Below are 26,222 nucleotides of genomic sequence, written 5' to 3' on the forward strand. Positions count from 1 at the left end.
GCTACAACAAAAGCATCTTCTAATTCTTCCCTCTTAAATTAGAGACCTCCAGAGGTTAGTGTGAGAGAGCATGGATGTTGGGGTTCCATTCACAAAGACTCAAGAATGAGTGAAGTTCAGCACCCCTCCCTTTTTTAAAACATTTATATTCTAAATAGGAATAGATTCTCCTTCCAAAAAGTCCAAGTCCTCTGGGGCCTTTTCAAGCCCATGATGGAGACGATACTAATAGGCTAGAATTTGGTGCATCTGGCCAGAGTATGACTTAGTGGTCTTCTAACCCTAAAGGATGCCCTAAATAGAAGACTGTTCTGCCTACATCTTCCTGAACCTGCCTTATGACAACTGCTAATGAGCCACGTTGCTATCGAGAGCATATAACCACAGAAGGATGAGCCTCCTTCTTGCTGCTCCTAGGTGCTTAGAAATCCCAGTGCAGTCAGCAAGGTGGCCACATCTATTGAATGGCTACTGGGTGGAAGAAAGGGGAAGGATATGGCGTTCTGTGATTTCTCCCTGAATCTGAAGATTCACCATGTTCATTCATGTGGAGACACTCCCATATCACAGCATCTGCATTCTTGATGTGCTGATCAAAGACATATGCCTGCCAAGGACATACATGAAAAAGCTGATCAGAATAGGATTATATTCTTCTGTTCTCCAGAGAAACAGAACCAGGGGTCTTTATTTTAAGGACTTGGTTCATGTAATTGTGGAGGCCAAGGAGTCCCATCATCTTGATGTCTGCAAGCTGAGAACCCGGAGAGTCCATGATGTAGTTCCGGTCTGAGTGCAGGAGAAGACAGACATCCCAGCTCAAAAACTGCCAGGCCAAGAGCAAATTCTCCCTTATCCCACTTTGTGTTCTATTTAGGCCACTAATGGGTTGGATGAGGTCCACCCACATTAGGGAGGGCAATCTGCTTTACTCAAGTCAAGTAGACTTTACTCAAGTCTACTCAAGTCTACTCAAATCAATTCAAATGTTAATCTCATCCAGAACCGCCCACACAGACACACCTAGAAAAATGGTTAACTAAGTATCTGAGCACCCCGTGGCCTGGTCAAGTCGACACAATTCACCATCACAAAAATTAAGGTGCAGACTTCTTGAAGAAAAATTCGGGGGTGGTTTTGAAAAAGGAGAGACTTTCCTACAGAAAAGGGATGTGGGATTACCTCGGCCTTTAATGTCTTCCAAGAATTTTTTTCCTACTTCTGGCTGCACAGACTCCTTCTATGAGAAGCCTTCCCTAATCCTTACCATGGATAACAGGTCTACTCCCTGCCCAGTGCTTCTTCTGTATCCGAGTACAGAAGAAGTGTACTTTTCTGAGTGTACTGTTTTGCTACTGCACATTTACACGGCTCTGTGCTCCACTTAAGCTGTGAGTTTTTTGCAGGCTTCTTGGATATCCAGCCGTGTATGGCACATAGAAAGTACTCAGTGTGTGCCACAGGAGTGCTGGCCAACAAGGCAGGAATAGAGGTTGCAGGTGTAGATGTATACCCAGGGTGGGGTTAAAGAATGAAGACCCGGTCACTCAATCTGCCTAACGTGCCTCAGGATATGTCTGGGTTTAAATCAGGGCTTGGTCCTCTATCAGCTGGTTGGACAAATTACTTCACTTTCCTGACCTGCAAAATGGAGAACAATAGTATCTGCCCTTATAGGGCTGTCTGACTTAATACATGAAGAGTTAATAATATGGGAAAAGTCCTGTGTGGCTGGAACGTAGTACAAATTTAATTAATTTCAGCAACCATTGTTGTTCTTGTTATTATCACTATTACTCTATTTATCATACATTACACAAACCTTCGATGTATTTTTCTGTTCTTTAATCACACTACACATTCTGAGAGCAGAGTCTTGTATAGTATGCTATTCCCAAAGCCTTGCAATGTACCTGGCGCATAGCGGGTACTTCCTTCCCGCCCCCGATTGTTGAACGAATTAATTGAATGGATGTGAGTATGAAGGAAGTACCCTGGGAGGAGAGCAGAAGATTCTCCTGGTCTATTTACACTGCAGATGTGTATTTGGCTGGAAATCTTGGGCTGGAGGAAACAGAGCTGTACCCAGGGTGGGTTATAATATGCTCAGCAAGATAAACTGAGAGCACAGACCACATTTTGGAGAGAACTTTCAGCAGCAGCCCTGTGGGTTTTTCTTACTCCCTGTCTCTTGGCCTGTAATTTGAAGTTTAACTGACCTTCACGCACAAAATCCTAGTAATGAGTTCAACTCATCTTTGAACAGAAGGTGATAAAAGTAATACTGCGCGTCGGGAAAGTAGGGGAATTAATGAAGTAATTAACCTTAGTCAGCATGTTATGTGACCCTGGCCCAAGGAACAGATAACAAAACAAGGAAAAATGCCTGAACCAAAAGACGGTTTATCATCAGTGGGGAAAGAGGAGGGTACTTGAGAGCAGTAGTGAAAGGGCAGCACCAGAGAAAGTTTTATGGGGCGAGTGCTCAGGGACTGCCCCCACTGAAAGGTTGTGGGTTGAGGTTTGGGCTAATGACACACAGGGCATTCATTGTAAGGGCGGTTTTGATGGAGGAAGAAGCAGCATTTCTTTTCTTTTTTCTTTTTCTTTTCTTCTTTCTCTCGCCTTTTCTCCCTCTCTGGCTTCTCATCTGTTCCTGCCTCAGCATTGTATTTAGTTGCCATTATTGGAAGCTCCTTGTAAGTAATCCCCATCCTTTGTGATGGTCCACCCCCTAACCCCTATACTTTAAGAGAAACAGCCTGGAGTTAATGCAATTCAGGAAAGATCCAGAGATCTGGGTGGTGCAGTAGGACCCTCCCTTGGCCACCATGATTCCATCAGCAGGTGTGAAGGCTGTACCCCAGGTTCCCTGTGTGCTCCTGGTTGGACCCCTACCTTCCGTCCACGTTCAGTACTCTCTGCCTCACCTCCCTTATCTTCCTTAAAAGCATCAACACTAGTCTGGAGTTCGAAGCAGAGAGGCAGAATGGCTGACCTGGAGGTGCTTTGCTTTCTAACCTACGCTCTGCTATTAGACGTATTAGAATAAGCAGAACCCAGTGGACATTTTTCACTCCTTCCTATGAATATATCACAATATCTATTGAGTATCTGTGACTCATATGACCTTGTTTGCACTGGGCAAAATGCTGGGTAAATGAGCAGGTTCTCTGCCCTCAGGTCACCTGTAATGTAGTCAAGGAGAATAGCTATGGAAACAAAGGAAACCAATCCAGTGTTTGGTTTTTGCTGCGAGATAGAACTCTCTCGGGATATACCAGGGGCACAAAAGGGGGAGGAATTCATTCTACTTGGGACTGGAGAGTCAAGAGAAGCGTCACAGTCGAGGGGACATCGTGAAAGGTAGGAGATACTGCCAGGGAGATAAGACAGCACAGACATTCGGGTCAGCAGCATACGTTCAGCTGTATGACCAGGAAACCACACATAGTGCACGTGCTTCAGTGCCACTGCGGTGAGCTCTCAGAGTAGGGCTGGAGGAATGGGGAGGGACCCGATGGCCAGAGCCTCCTATGCTGGCTGAGAAGTCTGGACCAACCTCTGGCAGTAGGGAAATCCTGAAGGGGATTCAGCAGGGTGGTAACGTGTCTACTCATTTATTTATTCACTGTTTTATAGGATAGATATGTTTTGAACAGGTTGCACACCAGGCAGTTTTCCAGGCATTAGGTACGTATCGATAAACTAAGAGATAAAAGCCTCTGTCCCTGTGGGGTTTACTTTCTGCTGGTGGGAAACAACTGATATTATCACTAAGTACACCACAGAGTACATTAAAAGGCTGTATGTGCTACGGGAAAATACAGGGCAGGTTAAGGGGATCCGTAGTACTGGGTGGAGGAAGAGTTGCGTTTCCAAATGGTGGGGGGGGGGGTTGTCAGAGATTTGAAGTAACTGGAGAAAATAATGCAGATTGATGGACAGAGAAGGTGTCGCCTGCAGCAGGACCTCTTGGTTCCCCGGGAGCAGGCCTGACTTGTGTGAAGAATCTTGGAGGCCTGAGGGGCTGGAGTTAAGTAAACCAGGAAGAGTGTAGGTGGGGATGAGGTGAAGGAAGTCATCAAAAGGGGCCGTGGGTGCTGCAAGGTCTTGTTGACCACCATGAGGACTTAGGTTTATATTGTAATGAGATGAACAGCCGTTAGGGAGAGACTGAGAGACAAAGGGAGAAGAGAGAGAAAAAAGAGAGAGAGAGAATGAGCAAGAGTGAGCAGAGGGCGACATGATCCAACTTAAAATTCAAAGAGACCACTCAGCCACTGAGCGAGGCACAGACTGCAGGGTAGGGTCCAGAGCAGAATCAGAAAGAGTCGCAAAGGGGCCGCTGGAATAATCTAGGCAAGCGATGCAGGTGGTCTGGACCGGAAGGGTAACGACGAAAAGAGATGGGAAGTGGTGGATTCTGGATATATCCAGATTTTTATTGCAGAATTATCAGTTGAACAGTATAGAGGATGCAATTTTGCATGGGGTTGACATTTACTGAGCGCCTATTATGTGCCGGATACCGTCTACACACTGGCCGTGTATTTACTCATTTATTTTCTACAGCCATCCAATGAAAGAGAAATCATTATTATTCTCCACTTTATGTATGAGGGGACTGAAGCAATAGTGGGGCTGGGAAAGTCAGAAGATTATTCCAGGCACGAGATGATAAGGGTCTGAGTTAATGCAATAGGATTGGAAATGAAGCGGGAAATCAGGCTATGAAGTGGTGGGGGAGACGAGATAACATTTTCCATCTTTAGTTATTTTATTTCTTTCTTCTTGAGCGGGGCATCACATAAGTGGCCATTAAGAAGGCGCAGACAGCTTGAACCTCTTCTCTGGACAAAAGACTTGTGGAAACATTTTCTCTGTGAAGCCACGAGAGACGTTTATTGTTTGCAGGAGCCATCGTTTTGATGCGTGGGGAACCAGTATTTTAGGTGATAATAAAGCAGATCATTGAAATAACTTCAGTATAAATATATCCTTAAGCTGGGAGAGGTGATGGAAATGTAAAAATTGAGAGGGCTGAGGGAAGGTTTTTATAATAAATGTTTTAATTTCTTTCCCATACCATTTTCTGCTAAGCGGATTTGTGAAAGAGGGGCGTAATTTCGTTGTCGTCCCTGGAATGATAGGCGATGCCAATTTGCAGGTCCAGGTTGACTCAAAATGGGTCTTATCCAGGAAGTTGTCAGCTCTAAGCAGCAAGATATAGCGTGCCAGAGTATGTATTGGATTTGGCGGTAAAGACCTTGACTCTGGCTCGAATGCCGAGGCTTGCCTTATAAAACTTCCTTATGCCTTATTTATAAAAACAAAGACAACAAGAGACAGCAAGGGCAAGGGATGCTTTCTTGTTGTTGGGGTGAAAAGGATGCTAAGGAAATGCAAAGGTACATAATGAAAAACGAAGATCTCACACTACGAAACTTTGAAGGCAGAGAGTTAAAGTTGGGTACTCACTCGGGATTTTTTTTTGCTGGGTTTACCATTTTGACAGTTTGCCCAAAGAAAGGGATACAGCACTTAGAAGTTATTAAGATTTACAAACGTCATTTGTCATCACAGCTGGAAGACTCAATAACAGCTTTGCTGTCTAGACTGCATTTCAAGTCTCACTCTTCTTCTTAGGGCATTGGCTGTAGTCACAAAGAAGCCTTCCTTTAGGTTTCTCTGCTCATGGGAATGTTGGCTGTGTTTTGGTGCAGTCTATGTTTGTTTCTACTGCTGCATAAATCTCCATTTTGGACCCTCTGGCCTCCTTACAAATATATTCCAGATAGCTTAAGGATGGTGGCTTGGGCTGTGTCAAAATCTAACCTATGTAACTCACATTTAAATGATCGGGTGATTGACGTTACTTTGGACTTGTTGATAGGCTACGAATGCAGAAGTGGTTCAATTGTATCACGTAGGAGACCAAATAGACCATGATTTGTAAGAAATACATTTCAGCATTTATTTTTTATTTCTCTGGGAGCAAGTGAGCATATAAATATTATGGGCCATAAACCAAAAGGATGGGTCTTAAATTACATTGCAATTTCAAGATAGTCTAGAATATGGGGAATCCTTCGCCATTTATATGCTAATTTGCTTTTTAAATGATTTTTTAAATGTCTAGTTTCACGGCAGATTTAAGCAGAAATAGTTTCTTAGTGACCATCTGGTCATATTAAACCGTGTTGGAAGAAGAAATCTTGACATGTTGTATTTGCATTTTATGGCTGAAAAAAAGCTTTTAGGGCCATCTCATCTTGGGGCCTCAGGATCTCCAGGTTAGGAGTGAGACGAAACTATCTGAATTTCCTTTTCAATACACAGCATGCCCCTTTCCAGTGCCAGGGAACTCATTATTTCCCAAAGGAATCTATTCTCTCATTAGAATGTTCACTGGGACTGAACAGTACGAATATAATTTGGTTTCTATGTGACATCTCTTCAAATATTTGAAGAAATCTCTCATGCAAGCTACCTGCCCCCACCTTCATCCTTGCCTATGTCCTCTCTGCTTAAGGCTAACCACCCCAGAAAGAACTGTTATTTATGAAACAGAGGCAAGAACCCTTGCCAGTCTGGTTAAGTTTAGCAACCTATCACCTTCTTCCCTTTTGGGATCGCTAATAAGTATGTTTCCTTATCTTCAGTCTTTTGGAACTGATTTCACATAGATTGCTAATAGCTCATCCTCTCCCCTCCCAGACCCCTGTGTCTAGGAATGTAATTCATATGAATAAAAACACTTGAATTCATCAAAGGATTTGGGACTCTTTTAAAATCTCTATATTGGCTTTGGATTCTTTTCTTTTTCTTTCTTTCTTTCTTTCTTTCTTTCTTTCTTTCTTTCTTTCTTTCTTTTCTTTCTTTCTTTCCTGTTTAAGTTTATTTATTTTGAGAGAGAGAGAGAGTGTGTGTGTGTGAGCATGAGCAGAGGAGGGGCAGAGAGAGAGAGAGAGAGAATCCCAAGCAGGCTCTATGTTGTTAGCATGGCCCAACTCGGGCCTTGATCTCACGAACCACCAGACAGATCGTGATCTGAGCAGAAACCAAGAGTTGGGTGCTTCACTGACGGAGCCACCCAGACATCCCCGTTTTTTTTTCTTTTTACATTTTATTTTATTGTGGTAAGAAGACAACATGAGATCTACCCTCGTAACAAAATTTCAAGCGTACAGTATATTGTCGTTGGCTGTACGGACAGTGTTGTAAAACCAACTTCCAGAGTTTATCTATCATGATTAACTGAAGCTTTATGCTGGTAGATTAGTAACTCCTCATTTCTCCTTCATCCTGGCCCCTGGCCATCACCACTCTACTCCTTGATTCTATGAGTTTGACTATTTTAGACATCGTGTATAAATGGAATCATGTGATATTTGTCTCTATGTGACTAGCTTATTTCACTTAGCATAATGTCCTCAAGGGATATCCATGTCGTTGCGTATGGCAGAAACTCCCACCGTCAGTATGGTTATTATATGAAAAAACAAAAGACAACAATTGCTGTCAAGGATGTGGAAAAATTGGAACCCTTGCACACTGTGGGTAGACTATAAAATGGTGCGGCCAGTATGGAAAATAATATGGGAGTTCCTCCAAAAACTAAAACTAGAACTACTATATGATCCTGCAATCCCACTTCTGGGTATTGATGCAAAAGAATTGAAATCAAGACCTCGAAGAGATATTAGCACTCCTGTCTATGTTTACTGTGTCACTATTCACAATAGCCAAGATGTGGAAAGAACCTAATTGTCCATCGACCGATAAATGGACAAAGAAAATGCGGCGTGTACATGCAGTGGAATACCATCCAGCCTTTAGAAAGAAGGAAATTCTGCACTCATCTCAGATTTTGATCCCTTTTCAAGCACTCTTCCTGCCTCTTTGTTCTCCTTGGCAGAATAATTAAATCACACCCAAAGTAAAAACTTGTAAAAATGTGCCTGTGCTTGTGGTGAGCATAGTGTAAGGTAGAGACTTGTCGAATCACTATGTTGTACACCCGGGCTAACGTAACACTGAGACATAATTTTTTAAAAAGCTAAAAATAGGGACGCCTGTGTGGCTTAGTTGGTTAACCTCCAACTTCAGCTCGGGTCATGATCTCGCGGTCCGTGAGTTCGAGCCCCACGTGGGGCTCTGTGCAGACAGCTCAGAGCCTGGAGCCTGCTTCAGATTCTGTATCTCCCTCTCTCTCTTCCCCTTCCCCACTCACGCTCTGTCTCTCTCTCTCTCTCTCTCTCTCTCCCAAAAATAAATAAACCTTTAAAAAAGGGGGGGGGGGGAAGCTAAAAATAATGTGTACGTGCATCCCATGTATGTTGCAGCATTGGCCCAGAGTAAATTGGTCGTGCGCCCCTTTGCCATTTTCATTGTGAACATAATTAGGGCAAACTTTCCATGCTCCCAAATCATTTTCATGTATCTCAGCTTCTTCAGATGCTATTTTCATGGGTCTGTGACAGTTGTTCTTTTTTCTTTTTAAGTCTATTTATTTATTTTGAGAGAGAGAGAGAATGAGCCGGGGAGGGGCAGAGAGAGAGTACCAAGCAGGCTCTGCCCTCTGTCAGTGCAGAGCCCAACTTGGGGCTCCAACCCACGAAGAGTGAGATCGTGACCTGATCCAACACGGAGAGTACCATGCTCAACCAACTGAGCCATGTGACAACCATTCTTATCTGCTCTTGGCCATGTGACTTCCCCTCCAGCTTTCAGAGAATTCTTAACTGGAATTGTTAATAATTACATGATTGGAGTCGTGTTTTTTGAGAACTTATAATTCTTCTCAAGCATTCACTCTTTTTAACTCCTCAAGCCCTCTGAATATGCCTATTTGTCTCCAACACGCCTTTGAAAGCCTGTCTTCTTTCAGTTGAGGCTACATAGCTGACTCCAGCCTTTCTCCGTGTGGCCATGACTCATTCTAGGGTTGCATTGTCATTTCTCTCCTATGTTTTATTCTGCCTTTACCTTTACAACCAATTTCACTTTGTGAGTTAGAATTACATACAAACAGCAATCCTGGCCCCCTATCCCCGTCTCTTCCTCTATATTTTGAAGAGATACAATTTTTTCAGGAAGTCAAGTGAGGAACTCATTAGATACGCTGTGATTCCCGAATGAGACTTCCAGCAGGTGGCTGAAGGATTGACTTTACCCGTCACTGCTATTTGAGCTGCTTAAAGTCATAGTCAGTGGTTTACTATTCTGGGTCACTGGAGTTGAGGAACGTGCTCACGATTCAGAATTTGAATATATGATGGCATAGCTCTGCCACAAAGCAGCTCTGTGATTTTGGACAACTTCTTTAACTTCTGTGTCCTCATTCCCTTATCAGAAAGGAGGAGGGCAATAGTTGATCATTCAAGATATAGTCAGTAAGCATTAAAAACTTAGTGTACATAAAACACTTAGAATGGTGGCTGGTATACGATAAGCATCACTAAGTGTTCATTGTTACTGTCACTCTGGCAGAGGGATGTGGCACTTATGTCCCCTTAACTGAAAAAAGCCATTTCTCCCCTACCTGTAAAGGGGACCTATGGAATAACTAGGGTGGACAGGAACATTCACCTTGCCCAGAGTGGGGTCAAAGATGCTACAGGCCGACCATCCTCGTATCTGATGTGTTTATTTGGGTCATCCCAGGACTTCCTAACATATGACTGGTACAAGGTAAGCATTCAGTATCTGTTTGATGAACTGGAACATAGGGATGAGAGCAGAAAAAAAAATTCTTTTGAACAATTTTGCCATTATACGGGTTGGGAAAATATTCTCTATCTGGCCAGTTGTTTGCAAGATAGTCTCACAATAATGTTACTTGTATGCCTCTATCTCCCCCTTTCCTTACCAAGAAAACTTTCCGCCATGCTTCAGAAGCTCTGTTTTCAGGACCTGAGATTCCCGCAGAGGTATAAATCTCTACCTTCTAACAAATCTGCTTCTTTCTAATGTCCCGTACCAATGATCGCTACAATTGCACCACATCTTGGGATAACTTGGAAGCCATCTTGAGTATCATCATCATGATACTCAGTTAATACTGAGTACTTACTGTGTGCAGCCACCGTGCTGCATGTCTTATAGGAACTCTCCCTCATTAAACCTGCCAGAAGTTTCAATTTAGAGATGCAAAACTTTGGGTGCGGAAAAGTTAAGTGGCTAGCCCAGAGTCACAGAGCTGATAAGGGACAGTGCTGAGATTCGAACTAAAGTTGTATCCTTCCTTAAGCTTTAGATTTCAAGACTGCAGTTCTCCTCACTTGAATGTTTTAACTTACTTTTCGTACTTATAACATTAGCACATATAAGACCGTGTTGTCTAAAAACCTTCCCAAATTCTCTTTCTCATGGAGTCTATTGTAACTCTCATGGATTGAGTGTTGGCCACTTACATTAATCTCTGGGGGGTGCTCTCTTTACCCCTCTGTACTTCATCCCAAGGGAGGAATAAGATATAATGGAGTCTCCAGACATTGACAATTGAGCCGCTGTGCTAAGAGGTGAAGCGTTTAGATGGAGGATGAGGGATCATTGCTGCTGTTTCCTGTACTATATACTAGTTTGGAGAAAGAAGACGTTGAGATATTGCAGGACCAGGATATGGTACAGGGTAAAGGAGGTAGACAGACTAGACCAGCTTTGCCCTCTATCTAAGGGAAATGGCTCTCTTGATCCTGTGCTTGGTCTCCTCACCTTCTCTTGAAAACTGTCTGATAAAAGTCAGAGGACAGGATCAGGATGTGACCTAGAGAAAAGGCACTGAAGAGATGGGTATATCATCTTTTAGTTTCGCTACACTTGGTTCATTGTAAATTCTCCAGGAAAAATAACCAATGGAGTAATCAAATGATGAACTAATTACTCTAACAATTCAGTTGACCAGGGGTTTGTTCACACTTAATATTCTTTCCTTTGTTTCCACATTTAAATTTTTATAGTACATTTATTTGTCTTGAGAACTAATTAAGAAGCTGGAGGACATAATCAACTTTCTAGATTTTTCTTACAGGTTTTTCAGCAATTTTGCATCTTAATAGAGGAAGAATTAGTCATTGAGATTATTCCTGGAAGGTCCTCTGAATTTTAGCTGTCCGGATTTAGAACATCTCTATCCCAGATTCATCCAGCTTTTCAGAGTCCTACCTTTTTGCTACAGTCTATAAAGTTGGTCTAAGTTTCCAAAAAGGTTAAATTCTCTTCTATTGTGGTTACAGCAGTAAGATGCCATCCCACCAATGCACACCTCCCACATCCAGGCTCACGTGAAGAAGGAAAGTTTGTCAAGGGCCTGGAAGATTCCATCTTCAGGATATATGGCACCGTCCGCAGAACGCATGTATGTAATTACCTGTATTATGTCCCCTATGACTTGACTTTACCTTCACAGCTTCAAAACCAGCAGAGAGGCCTGATCTTATGTTAGAAAAGTCTGGAGTTCTAAATGATAGGCTCTGAGAGCGAGACTTAGTTATATCACATCCCATGGATGCATCCCTAAGCAAATCATCTAATTTACGTTAGCCTTACTTTTTCATCTTTCATCTTTTCATCTTAACACCTCGCAGAGTTATGATGACAATTAAATGAGAAAATACAGCAAATAGATTCTTTGTATATTATCTCCATTGAGGTTTTATAAAATTAGTAGCAGATAGTTGCACCATCATGGTGCTCATCTTAACCAGATTTTACCTGTGTGAATAGCAGGCACAGGAAAAAGGCCTGCTCTCCCCAGGTTCAGCTCTACCCCAGGTCGAGTGGGGAGGCACCTAGGTTTGCACGTCCAATGAAATTCTACAGATCTTTCTGCTAGTGGAGGACTGTAGGCCAAAGTGGACCGTAAACAAAATGGAGGGGAAGCAGACTGCCTGGGATTTCCCTTCCCTAAGCTTTCACTGGGATCTTTCTCCCTTCTCTTATTCCCTTGCCACGGCAAGCTGACCTAATTTTGAGACTCGCATCCCAGCCAGCAGTCTTTAATGATGCCTTATGTAGCAATCAGAAACTGCTTGTCACATCTCACCTTTTACACTAAATTTGTTCATTGACACCAAGATGATGGCAAATGGTATTAACATCTCAACATGTTATCTCTCTCAGGTAACAACTCTGAAGTTTTTAAAAGCCCCTGTGGGAACTTTATTCACTGGAAAAAATAATTTTAGTCAATGGGAGTTTTAGCAAACCAGAGAAGGGCAGTTGAGTGTTTATATTGGAGGCCCCTGAAATCACACAGCTGAGTCACCAGCATGTCTGCTGAAACTGTGCTGCCCCAGACCAGGAGATAGAGGAGTTTATAATTTTGAGTTCAAAATGCCATATTTTATCTAATGTAAAATCCCATTGATAAGATGCATATTATTTTATAACAGTAAAGAAGGTTTTTGAATTAAAAAATTTAAACTCTAACCCCTCCTTTCTTTTTTTTAATAATATTTATCTATTTTTGAGAGAGAGAGAGGGAGAGAGAGAGAGAGAGAGAGAATCCGAAGCAGCAGAGAGACAGCTGCGGAGCTCATGTTGAAACTCACAACTCACAAACCATGAGTCATGACCTGAGCCACCCAGACACCCCGTATACTTTCTTATTACTTAGAATTTTAATTTTTCCCTAGTTGAGGTATATATACATACACCTCAGGATTAATCACATTAATACATGAGTATTGATACATATATGTCAACATTAGATGTGCACAACAAGGAACACATAATAAGTGAAATAAATTGGTTAATATAGTTCTAAGACTTTTTCAATTCCAAGTCCTACGTTTCCTGACCATGTTCAACTCTGAATCTTTGGCATTTTTGTCTTTTCACACATTATTTTCCCTTATGCCTTTAAAAATGTTGGTGACGTAGCATTACTTAAAAGGGTGTTCCCCTTTGCTCTACAGAATTTTCTTCTAAGCCTTTGAAACTGCTCACAAGCCATGGCGATTTCATTGTAACTGCTGCCCGACAGCAGCAGGGATACATCCTGACGTCAAAGTATCAAAACGTATGCAGCTTAGGATGGATACATTCTAAATTAGTCATGACTGGTAAGGGTAAATATTTACATTTTCAAATTTTTTTTTTCAACGTTTATTTATTTTTGGGACAGAGAGAGACAGAGCATGAACGGGGGAGGGGCAGAGAGAGAGGGAGACACAGAATCGGAAACAGGCTCCAGGCTCTGAGCCATCAGCCCAGAGCCCGACGCGGGGTTCGAACTCACGGACCGCGAGATCGTGACCTGGCTGAAGTCGGACGCTTAACCGACTGCGCCACCCAGGCGCCCCAATATTTACATTTTCAATATGTATTTTTTTCAGTGCATGAAGCTAAAATGAGAAATCACCATGATACTTGACCCTTGTGTATAACTAGTTGTTAGAGCATTTTTATGCACATTATCTGATTAAAATTTCAGCCAAGAACCAAGGTTAGCAAGAGTGTTATTTTCTCTGGTAGTAGATAATGAAGATCAATGTATTCACCCATGTATTCCCTTTCGTCTCATTTGCTAGCTGGGGCAGAGGCTCTAAGTCCACCCAAATCCATTCTTCTCTTTCCCCAGGGCACAAAATCCAAACACAACAAATTTAAACAGAGATGTTTGCTTTGTTTTCTTTGGATTACAGTTCTTTGAATCTCAAAAGTAACTATTGGTGTGGACCACCATTAGGTGGTAATGCTGAAGACTAAATTATTAAAGACCTCCTGTAGTTATCAGGAGGGACAATAAAAACTTTTAATTCATCAAGCGAACAGAAGACCAAAATAGCAGAATACTCTGCAGGCACGATACCAAATTTTCTGCGAGGTCATTTGACAACATTTTACATCGGTTATAACATTTTAAAAATACTGTATCAATGGACAGAGAGCAGGTATACATTACAGGGCTAAGGAAACATTTCAGAAAAAAAAAAATTTATGCTATGAGAAATGTGAAAACAATTTAAAGCTATCATTAAAAGAGCACGCATGGTTTCCTCTGAAAAACAAACTCAAGGGATTTTGAGGTTAGGACATAACTGAATTGTCTGTGGGAATCATAAGAGCCACTAAACTATATTGATCATGTTAAAGAATTATTTCAAGCTTAAGTCTCCCCTCCTTTCCTGTTTTGCTGCTTCCTACTTCTTACTCTCTCTTTTTTTCTTTCCCAAAAAGTTGGAGGAAGGAAAGGGAATGAGCTTCTAAAGCCTGGGGGGATTTATCTTCTACTTACTTGTGAAAAACTCATTGAACATTAATTTCTTTGACTTAAAAGATTAAAAATTTATTTCTTTGGTTGGAAAACTAGATAGCTCATTTATTTGGACCTTCAAAACATAGTACTTTCAATTTACTGTTTAATAAATTATTATACCTTGGGCTCTATGTCATCTTGGTCTCTAAAGAGGAGGAATGAAAAGGAGGGAGAAGAAGGTCACAAAGGTCTGAGGGAGGATGAAGAGGGAGAATTAGTGCCCAAATCCCTGGAATTTTAGGCTCAGCATTACTTTCCCGTCAGGGTTTTGCTGGGTACTGTTTCCTTCCCTCCAGCACAACTGTTAGCAAGAGAGGGCTAGTGAAAGAAGCCAGTTCCTACTTTCTACGGACCTACAAACAGATTTTGATAATAATATGACACCCCTAATGCCCTGAATAACTTCTAGTATGCAAGATTCTTGCCTTAGAGATATACATCATTGTGAATCATAAGGATTGCAAATTGTTACCATCACATTTTACAGATGAGGACACTGGGCTCAGAAAGGTGAGTGATCTGTGACCCAGGCTTCCAGCTCCAATTTGCACAGACCTAACATACTCAAAAACCAATTGTACATAATAGCCCACCTCTGTTGTCCCAGCCAGAGTGTCTGGGACCGCGTAGGAGTGGATGAAGCCACCGTGGAAGGTTTTACTAGGTTGGGATGTCTAGGGCCTTGCCATATCATAGCTTTAAAATGACACCACTTAGGCACCTGCTTACTTTGTCTACACTAGGGCCAGCACAAAAGCCCAGGTTAAAAAAAAAAAAAAATCAGCATTTATCTTTTTGGTGTATGTATCAATGGGTAAAGACAAAGATCATAATGATGGGCTGAAACTAATAGATATAATATCACAGAGAAGATTGTATCTTAGATTTTATTAAGTTTGTATTAAGCTGCCATTTTGAAAATATGGCAAGTCAAACAGATTGAGGCATATACATTTAAAAAAAACAGCATCCCTAGGAAAGGGGGGGATGGATGAAATAGGTAATAGGGGTTAGAGCGTGCCCTTGTCATAATGAGCACTGAGTAATGAGTAGAAGTGTTGAATCACTGTATTGTGCACCTGCAACTGATATGACACCGTATATTAATACCTATACCGGTATTAATGACCTAACTGGTATTAGGTATTAATTAATACCTAACTGGTACTAAAATTAAAAAAAAAAACTTAAAAAAAAGATCCTTGAAAGACTGAACAGGAAGGTACAATACAATAGATAAGAAAAAAATAAAAATAACAATCCTCTCCTTCCAGAAAAACTAGACTGTAAAACAAAATCACTTGAACGCAACTTTTGGGCAGTGATTTTTCACTGGTTTTCCTTAGAGACTAGGTCAGTGACTTCAAACGGAATATTTAAAAGCTCTCTACATAGATCATACTACTGATTTTCAACGAACTACAATGCAAAATGTTTATCATTACAACAGAATATTATTTTTTAAAACGTTTTTCACCGTTCATATTTCTTTTCAGTCGCCCACTCTTACTGGACTAAATAAGGTTAGTAGCCGTTAGGAAGTCATCCTATACTACTGAATGCCTTAAAGCCATAATGGGGAGAATACAGGCTGACCTAGAAAGAATACATTCCCACATTTTCTTTTCTACCACCACCTGTGGCTTGTATGTTGTGCCCACAAACAATCACAAGCTTACATTGTCCTATCCAGAGGTGGGAGGAGTGTCCCGGCTGGAGGCTGATCTGTGTAGGAGAAGATTCTAGCATGAAGGCCCTCCAAAGGAATCCACTCAAGCCTCATACCAGATTTGGGAGGGCTGGTTTTACCAGCTTAAAGCTGGCATAGGAAAGACACCACTAAGCAGTCACGTGGCCGGGGACAGTGGGGATACAAATCCCACCTTGTGACTCTGGTGGGACTTTCCTTCCATCCTTAGTTTACAATCTTAAGCTCAGTTTACAATCTGAAACGTTCAGACACACCTCAGCTACCCGAGTGAGGCCACAGAAAGGTCAGTTCTTACCTTCTACTCTTCCAAGGTTTATGGCTGAAAGCATAAGGGACTCTTAAAAACTGAGAACAAACTGAGGGTTGATGGGGGGTGGGAGGGAGGGGAGGGTGGGGGATGGGCACTGAGGAGGGCACCTGTTGGGATGAGCACTGGGTGTTGTATGGAAACCAATGTGACAATAAATTTCATATATTGGAAAAAATTAAAAACAAAACAAAACAAAAACCAAAGTTTATGGCTGGATCACAGATTGACCTTCCTCCACTGAGTGAATGAATTGAGAGAGAGTGGGGGGGAAGGAAGGGAAGGAGGAGGAAGAGAGGTAAGAAGGAGGTGAAGGAAGGAAGGAAGGAAGGAAGGAAGGAAGGAAGGAAAAGGAAAGTGGCTTGACCTTGAAGAGATTGGACCTCCAGTGCCAGGAAATTTGGAAGGCATATTCTCCAGAGTGCTTATTTTATTTCCAGCATTACATAAAACCCTTAGGGAAGGCTATTAATTGATCCGTGTATTAAATTACACTCTTTCATACTCTAGAGGCCTGAAAAAGTTAATTTACCATTTGAATGGTATGAATGATGAATACTTACACCAAGGCCAGGCACTTGACAATACTCGACAGGCATTTAGCCTTTTTTATTGTTTTGGTGTGCTTTATTTTTTATGAGTGTCTATGGAAAAGGAAAATAAAATAGTTATGTTCTGTTGGGGATAGCAGGACAGCTCCTCGACAGTGAAAGATGCTTCAACATAGGGCCCTGGAGGAAGGAGAGACTCTCAGAAAAGAGAAGAGAGGGAGGGAGATGAGGCCAAATCCCTAGCCTCCTGTGCACCTACCCTTTTTATTCGAGATGGGGTAACTTTCTGTCTCACAACCTTGGATTTCTTTAACCCCCATGCCTGTGCTATCAATGCTTTATGAGCTGTCATGTGGGGGCTAGAATGGGATTCTGAAAATGAACAGCTGATGTTTATTCCTCCGGATATATCAGTTGCCCGGGGCACTGAAATCATGGGAATTGGTTTTGAAATGAAATGCCACTTGTGGAAGACACGTGCATTATAATTTGTTTAATTTAAACAATGCGGGGGGACGGCCCTCGGAACTGCATTTCATAGGCTAATGAATGTTTATTGGACTTTGGATACTATAGAACTGGGACTTCTGTACTGAGGGGGCGTGATTACATAGCGATCTTGCAAGACGAATACAGATCAGCATGAAAACAGCTGTGCCCTTTAGTTATTTTGCAGGCAAATATATTTAATCACATAAGGTAACACTGGATGTGGCGGTAAGGATGCCTTTCTGTTCCAGAAAATGATTGGTGCGGAACCATCGGATTCCACGTCTCCAGAAAGAGAGGGTGGGATGAAGGAGCGAGTGCGGGAGGAGCCCAGGCAAAAAGCGTTTTTTAAATAGATCCAATACAGTGAATGAAAATACAATGAATAAAGGAGTCGCTGGGCACAGAAGAAAACAGAACGAAATTTCCAAAGTAGCTCTCGGTGAGCCAAACTTCCAGACACGCAACACACGGTCCATGTGAGAGAAAGGCTTGCAGATTGCCAAAGGCCTGCGGTTAACCACAGCGAATGTTGGCTCTGGTCCCTCCGGAGACCCCAGCAATTGGTTGAAATAAGGGAGGCTAGCATTCAGGTCGCGCGTGGGGCTCCAGGGCGTTCCAGAAGTCTAGAGCCCGCGTCCCTCAGTGCTGCCTGCCGGCCCAGCAAGTGGGCCACCCCTCCGGGAGCATTCTTCTCTGCTCCCCACCTACCTGGCTTACGCCCCAGGGGGGAGGGAACCCGAGAGCCAGGTGCGACCCAGCAGGGGGAGTGGGTGAGCTGGTCCCAGGGCAGCCCGCATGTGTCCTCGAGCGTGGGTGTGGGGTAATTTGGGTGGGAACAAAGTGGAGGCTACCGCGACCGAGTCCCGCGCCTCGCTGGCGGGGTGTGTGCAGAAAGAGCGAGGATAAATAGGAGGCTCCCTCCTCCCAGCCCCACTCCCGGAGCCGGCCGCCCGCCCGCCCCGGGTGTTTGCCCGCCCTGTGGCCGGGGTGCCAGCCTGGGGAGTAGTTTCGTTTCCTGCTGGCCCGAGAGTAGTTTCCAGGCCCGCCCTCGGGCGCCCGCGGCCCGGGAAGGGGCGCAGGAGGAGGCGGGGGACTCGGCCAGGGGCTGCCCGGCCCCGCAGCGTGGGGTTGATGGACCGGGCCGCCCCGGCCGGCGGCGCCAGCTCCCTGCCACTGCTCCTGGCCCTCGCCCTGGGTAAGTGGCGCGCCGGGCACTGGAACCCCAGGAGGAAAGTCTGGGGTGGAGTGGCCGAGAGGGCGAACCCTGATCCGCGCGGGCATCTGGACCCCAGGGCGCACTGGGGGCTGCAGCTCAGGGGCCTGTTGGAGCACCGGGACCCTCCGGCTAGTGCTGGGTTAAGGCTTGGGCACTTGGCACCTAAGGCTGCACCTGTCGGGGTTTCCGGAGGGTGGAAGGATCCCGTGGGCCCGGCTGCTGGGGCTGCAGACGTGAGCTCAAGTGCCGTCGGGGCAGTGGGGGTGCCTTGACCTCCCTCGAGTGAGGCGCGTGGGAGGCCAGTCCAGCAAAGAAGGAGCAGGAAAGACCGGCCGGAGAAGGACCTTTGGAGGGAAGCAGAGGACCGAGCAAGGTGGTGAGCAGTTTGGCAGGTGTGTGCGCGCCCTGGGCGTGTGCGAGAGTTAGAGACTTAGGGGGATGGCTCCTGGAGAGCCCGGGCATAGATTCTGACACCCAGATCTTGTCAGGGCAGTTGGGAGGGGCTGGAGGAGAAAAGGAGACAACTTCTGAGACCTCAGTCTCCTGCTGCTGATAGGGAAATGGCATATTCTGCCGAGGACACTATCCAAGAAAGGCAGAGGTGTTTTGCTTGGAATATATTATTTCCTATTTTCAGAAGAAAGTGGGGAGGGAAAACTTTTCTTCCTTGAGAAAAATTACACTTGGGCTGTTAGGTTCAGGAGCACTGGGTGCTTTGCTGGTGAGGAAGGGTGGTGGGGATGGGGGACGTCTCTATAACTGAAGTGTCTACATGATTATCACTCCTGCCTTCACGCCTGGGAAGGACTGGAGGGGTCCATTTCTCACGTGGAGGGGAAAGAGGTGGAATCTATATGGACACTTTGATTTGGCTGTGGTCCTTGGAGTAAGAGAGGTGGCTAGGTGTCACGACCTTGGTTGGAAGTGCATCCGACTTAGGGCCGTGATTAGAGAGAAGGGACTGACTGATTTAAGAAACCCAGCGGAGGAAGAAGTCGGTAACCATGTGATGGGGGCATCATGTGGAGTCTGAAGAAGAGCAATGGGGGGAGGGAGTTAGGCTCAGAAAAGGGTGCTGATGCTTTGGACGGCATCACTCAGATGAAGCAGGTGTTTTCTTCCTCCACCTTGTCTGGACTGTCCAACAGAGTATTGACTGAGAATCTGTTACCATCAGCCAGATGTTAGAGTATATGGAGATAGGGGTGGGAAGAGGGCTCAAGAGATTCCTAAGACATGAGTCTTGCCTTCAAGATGTTATGCTGAATTTGGGAATGCCAGACCCACCGGTAGGAAACAGTAAGAGAAAAATCCATAACACCAGGGAAGGGCTGGCTCACCAGTGAGGGACGGAGTAGGGGAAAAAGCTGTGGTAAAGGACATGAGTGGGTGCTTCGATGCTTGGGTAACATTTGAAAATAGGGAAGAGAGGCCAGTGATAGAAGGTGCGGTGTGGGTCGAGATGGGGGAGGTGTGGGCCGGAGGACCTGATTGTCTGACAGGCAAAATCCAGGGGTGAGCGAAGCAAGGCCTAGGTGAGCGCACTGTGCCAGCAGAAAGGTTATGGCAGGAGGGGTTGATAGACATTCTTCCCCCTGTACTATCACATCGTGCTTTATTTTTTCCTCAAAACATGTCGCAAGGCAGGAATGGAAACAACAGCAACAACAAAAGTCTACTCCGGTGCTGTTGTACCCTCAGGATAACCCGGTTGTACATCTGCCCTGTTGAATGTTCAGTTTAGGGAACTGAATCTAGGCTCCAGATCCCCTAAGCTCCACTGCTTGCAAAATTCCGAAGGATATAAGTGGTTGGCGTCAGCGTTCCCGTAAAGCGATTCTAGTTCTCTCGCACACGCTTAGCTTAACTTTTCAGTCCCGTCCCTAACTTAAATCCTATGTCCGTGTTATTTACTTTTTGAACAAAATGTGAGCAATGCACTGTGTGCTGCACTAACGTGTGTGTGTGTGTGTGTGTGTGTGTGTGTGTGTGACCGTGGAAAGTGCCTTGAGAACTGGCCTGGAGCAGACATGAGACCTGGTTCCAGCTGGGCCATCCTGTGACTCTGAGATGTCTATAAATGACAGCTTTCTGGACACTGTTTTTTTCATTTGTAAAATGAAGGGGGTGCTTTAGATGAGCCTACGGTCCTTAGCAACATGATATTGTACTCATCTTTAACTAACATTTCCACTGGGAAGTTTAAGAGAATTCTTTGTACAACACTGTTTAACTTCCAGTCACTTTGTAAAGGGATCTTTGTTTCATGCAAACTTTGTAATAACAGAGAGAATCATGGATGCATATTTCTTTGAGAAAGAAATTTCTTTGGGAAAGAGGCAACAACTGTGCTTAAAGTATTTTCTTTTTTTTTTTATCTCAAAGCAATCAAACTATTCCTTTTTAAATTGTGTTTTTGAATTCCTTCCTCTCATCCAATTTCCGTGTAAAACTAAAACTGAGGGGCGCCTGGGTGACTCAGTCGGTTAATCAGTCCCACTCTTGATTTCGGCTCAGGTCACCATCTCCTGGTTCTGTGGGATCGAGCCCCGAGTGTGGCTCTGGCTCCTCACTCTCAGCATGGAGCCTGCTTGGGACTCTCCCTACCCCTCTCTCTCTCTCATCCCCTCCCCTCTAAATAAATAAATAAATAAATAAATAAATAAATAAACAAACTTAAAAAAAATAACAGAAAACTGAAATCATAACCAGTGAAAAAGGTAAAAAAAAATGTTACCTTTGGGGCGCCTGGGTGGCGCAGTAGGTTAAGCGTCCGACTTCAGCCAGGTCACGATCTCGCGGTCCAGGAGTTCGAGCCCCGCGTCGGGCTCTGGGCTGATGGCTCAGAGCCTGGAGCCTGTTTCCGATTCTGTGTCTCCCTCTCTCTCTGCCCCTCCCCCGTTCATGCTCTGTCTCTCTCTGTCCCAAAAATAAATAAACGTTGAAAAAAAAATTAAAAAAAAATGTTACCTTTTAAAAACTGAGTGAGTTTTAAAATTAAAAATATGTTCCCCTCCTCATTAGAATCAAACACATTAGTGTTTGTAAGTTGGTTTCAGTTCTGCTTGAGAATACGGGCATTCATGCCATTTACCTACCTTCCAAGTTATAGAGCAGGTAGGTGACAGCAAGCAAAATTCCCATTAAACAGATGCAGTAACTGAAGCCCAGTGCTGTAAGATTTTGGGCTTTTCCTCTTAAGTCGTACTTCCGGTTTAGAAGAACGGGAGGAGTGTTTTTTTTTTTTTCCTCTTCAGAATCCCAGGTTTTGCACATAAGCAGCTGTTGCTAATTGATTTTTGCTATTGCCCCATTCTCAGTTGTTGTGTGGAAATTCCCAAATAATTCTGGAAGATCCCACCACGGCAGGCCTGCTTTGTCATGCCCACAGGAGGTGCCCCTGCTGCTGCTTTGGCCTGCCAGTGTCTGTGCTGAAGTCAAAGGCCCTGAGGACAGAGAGGACCTACATCTGTCCCAGAGTCTCTGCTGACACCACTCGTCCCAGCACCCCCGTGTTCCTCAAGTCCTCTGAGAACGCAGCGTGAGAACCTCATCTTATTTTTTCTCGCCCTTTTACTGTAGTCCGCTCGTGCCAGGACATAGACATGAGTGTCACGAAGAGGACAGTCAGGCGGACAGTCAGAGGCACGGGCACCAAGCTTGTACCTTGAATCAGCTCTCGGAACCACCAACTTGGCTTGTAAATGTCTCCATTACGACTTAGCGTCTTCCCAGGAGGGTCCAGACAAGCCAGAATCTAGGCTGTATGCAGTTGGGTCTAAGCCATGGTCCTGATACGCTTCCAAAATTGTTATGACAGACTCCTGGATCCACAAAGAATCCATAGACCAGTGTATCAAGGTCAAGAGGGCTCCGAAGTAATATGTAAGAGGAAAGCAATCTGATTAAAATGGGTATGCTTTGTAATGCTACTAACAGCTAGCTTTCCCAGGCATATTAGTATCTTAAAGAAGGAATCTTGGTAGCTCAAATGACTCTCTAATTGCTAAAATTTGAAGCAGTCAGAGGGTTTTTTAGATGGTTGGAGAGAGAGGGGGGATTTCCTCTTAATTCAGATCAGTTAGGCAATAACCTACTTTGATTGTCAGCAAAGTCCACTCAAATAGCCACGAAGTACTTTTGCTCATTCTTTACATTTTTTGAGAATATGTAGCATATTATCTGGCTGACCTGTAGAGTAGAGGCACTGAGTCCAAAATAGTGATGAAAAGTATAACAAATGTTTGTGTTCAGGCTTTTTATTGAAATGTGCCTGAGTTGGTAGTATATTATTAATACAACATATCCCCCTTTCCAAAGTCATGGATTTATTCATTCATGTAGCCTTATTTACTTTGGGGGGAGGGTGCATAAAGAGCGCCTGGCACATAGTAGGAGCTCAAAACATATTAGCTACTTGGGTGGGTGAATGCAAGTGTCTGTTGGTGACAATGCCCAGTCACTGAAAAAACGGCAGATTCGGTAAAGAAAGCTGTTCCATTTCTTGTTGGCAAAACACGTGCACAATCCAGAGATGCAGAAAGACTTGTCTCTTCGTCTCTTTTTACTTGGGACTTGCTTCCAGCAGCGCTAGAGATGCTTTCACAAAAGGACTTGTGTTCTGCCAGTAGGAAGTTTACTTCTGTTTCTTATGTGCTGTACGGGTGGCTCAGAAATGCTATAGGTCTCTCACATGTTTGCTTCGAGGGCAGATCTCATCAGTCAAAATAGGAGTTTTTAAAACAAGTGTTTAGGGGCACCTGGAGGGGCTCAGTAGGTCGAGAGTCTGACTTTGGCTCAGGTCATGATCTCATGGTTTGTGAGTTCGAGCCCCACGTCAGGCTCTGTGCTGACGGTATGGAGCCTGCACGGAGCCTGCCTCGGCTCCTCTGTCTGCCTCTCTCTCTCTCTCTCTCAAAAATAAATGAACATTAGGGGAGTCTGGGTGGCTCAGTTGGTTAAGCGTCCGACTTTGGCTCAGGTCATGATCTCATGGTTTGTGAGTTCAAGCCCCACATTGGGCTCTGTGCTGATGGCTCAGAGCCTGGATCCCGCTTCAGATTCTGTGTCTCCCTCTCTCTCTCTCTCTCTCTGTCCCTCTCCTGCTCCTGCTCTCTCTGTGTCTCTCAAAAATAAATAAATGTTAAAAAAATTTAAAAAAAATTAAAATAATGTTTAGGGGTGCCTTGGTGGCTTAGTTGGTTAAGCATCAGACTATTTCTGCTCGAGTCATGACCCTAGGGTTGCGGGATTGAGCTCTGTGTCCGGCTCCGTGCTGAGCATGGAGGTTGCTTAAGATTCTCTCCCTCTTTCTGCCTTTGTTGCTATCCCCTTCTCTCTCTTGCTCTCAAATAGATAGATAAATAAATAAATAAATAAATAAATAAAGCGTTTAAAGGGGGAAGCAGGAAGGGCATTGGATTTAGGGTGTTGTCCAATGGGTCACTTAAAAATGCCCTTTGAATCCTGTGAGGTGTGAGGTAATTTGCGCTCTCGTCTGATGATGACTTTTCCTAACACACATACGTTGCATCGACTGGGCGTAACCGAGTTGCTATATTCATGGCTTCTGCTTGGTATTAAATGGAATAAAAACTGTGGAAGTTGAGATAGATTTGCTGTGCAGGCCGACTGCAGTCTGAGTTGTTAGTGTGGAGGAATCCTTACGTGATCTAACATTGTATGTAAATATCTCACGGCCATCATTTGTCGGGAATGACAGGCCCACGTTCCCCTGTCTTGAGGTGAGTCACATAGTCCAGGCCTTTCCAGAGCGGGAGAGGACAGCCTGCCTCTGCCTCCTACTCCTGGAAGCCTAGTGGGAAGGCCAGGAAACTGTCATCAGAGCTGAATGAGGCCCCTTTAGGAGGATTCACCTTTGACTGTTTCATGACCACCTTCCCACTGAAATGCCATTCTGTGTTTCTGACACTTGACTGGTCCCGTCTCCTAGAGTGCCCGACCCAACACGTTGCTGATGACACAAGCTGATACCTGCTTGACCTTTGGCGATGGAATCTCCACGTAACAATTTGGGGACATTTACAATTGAAGAAGCATTTTCGTGTCCTCGTCTCATTTGATCTTTACACCAAAAACAACCAGAGGGCAGTTATGTGGTATGCACGCCCGGCACTAGTCTAGAACCCATTGTATCCGGATGACGCTATCCATCTAACATACAAGCTACACATCGTTCCCGTTCCCATTTATACAGGAGGATATGAAGCACAAAGGCATTAAGTAACTGGTCTAAGATTCTGGCTCTATGAGCGTGACCTATGGAAGATCAAGTAATGGTGCCTGGATTGTAGTCGGTAAATACTTGTTGCTGAAGGAGGTAAACAGAGGGGAGATGGGACAATGATATGTCATTGCATTGCAGAGGAAGCATTGAACTTCATCCTAGCCGTTTTCTACCATCTTTGCTTTCCCTTGCCGCCTGCCTATGTATTCGTGGCATCCTCAGCTCTGGATACACCTCAGCTTCGTGGATTCCTGGCTCTTTATCCCAGCCAGGAAACCTGCCTGCTTATATTTTAGGCCCAGGCCATCCTAGCTGATGGTGAACAGTTGGTGGGAATAATGTTCCTAATTGAATCGCAGGCCTATGGCTAAGAATGGCTAAAAAGAACATATCCTGAGGCGGTATGGTGTTGTGGTCAAGAGTGTAGACTCTGGGATGGGCGATGTCTGGACATGACCCCCTGGTGCGGTGACTTACCAACTCCTTAACCTTGGGAAAATCTTTTAAACCCCGGGCCTCAGTTTCTTCATCAATAAAGGCCAATAGCGATAGAACCAAGGCTATTGTATGGTTCAATTAGCTAGTGCATAAAGCACTTAAAATGTGCCCAGAACATGTAAATTCTGGATGAACACGGGCTATTATAATAGATAATAGGAAATCACAGAAGAAATGATTAATTATAACCTGTGTATTTTTAAAATTGTGGGTATTTTGATTTGGGGTACTTCTTTCATGTAATCCAGGTCTACCAGTTGATGGGGTAACCGTCTCTTCTCTTTACTGAGAAAATTCCTTCTCCCACTAGTTATGAAATAGGAACTAGACAAAAATTCTCAAGAGTTCTATTTGACTGCTTTGTTAGAAAGGAACAAATGTAAAAAAATAATCCTGCAAAAGCCAAATGCATGTCTGCTTTCTAAAAATGTCTCTATAGATTCTTCTTCATCTGCCAAATTTGATCCCAGTTTTATGCCATGAAAAGCGTTACAGCGCTCGCCTGGCATTGACACTGAATCCCAACATCTTAAGGTTGAACCAGACCCCAAAGTCATCCTGCACCAGCAAAGAAACATGAAATATTTAGGAGATCTTCTTAATATTTTAGGTACTCTCATCAAAATGGGGTTATGTCACTTATTTGAATTATACAACTAATTGCCTTAATTAAAAAGAAATAAAACTCATCTTGGCAAGATGGATGATAGCACAGTGTCAAAATTTGTTTCTAGCAAATCAGAAAAATGGAAAAATAACTAGAAATTATTTCAGGGAGTGCTCTTGTGACAAAATAATTTTTTTCAGGTTATAAAGGGTAAACAGCCATGCATAAATATTGTTGTTCTACAATATTGTCTTGTAACATTGAGGACGTTATTTAATCTCCTTGTGCTGCATCATCTCATCTATAGAATGATAGTGCTAATGATGT

At 43.8% G+C, this 26,222-nt stretch overlaps 1 protein-coding gene across 3 annotated transcripts in view; it reads left to right on the forward strand.

The window, feature by feature from the left end:
- The first annotated feature begins 18,065 nt into the window (after positions 1–18,065).
- Positions 18,066–26,222, forward strand: part of BTC (betacellulin) — a 46,405-nt gene continuing 38,248 nt past the window's right edge. Inside the window, exon 1 of one of the 3 annotated variants that reach the window (XM_045056222.1) lies at positions 18,066–18,522. In XM_045056222.1, the coding sequence (XP_044912157.1) occupies positions 18,459–18,522 (64 nt within the window). In that variant the 5' untranslated portion in view covers positions 18,066–18,458. The remainder of the gene's footprint in view (positions 18,523–26,222) is intronic. The other 2 variants (XM_019829362.3, XM_045056221.1) reach the window with 2 other exon arrangements.

The sequence above is a fragment of the Felis catus genome, chromosome B1, assembly GCF_018350175.1.
Source record: "Felis catus isolate Fca126 chromosome B1, F.catus_Fca126_mat1.0, whole genome shotgun sequence".
In the NCBI taxonomy this organism is placed as follows: Eukaryota; Metazoa; Chordata; class Mammalia; order Carnivora; family Felidae; genus Felis; species Felis catus.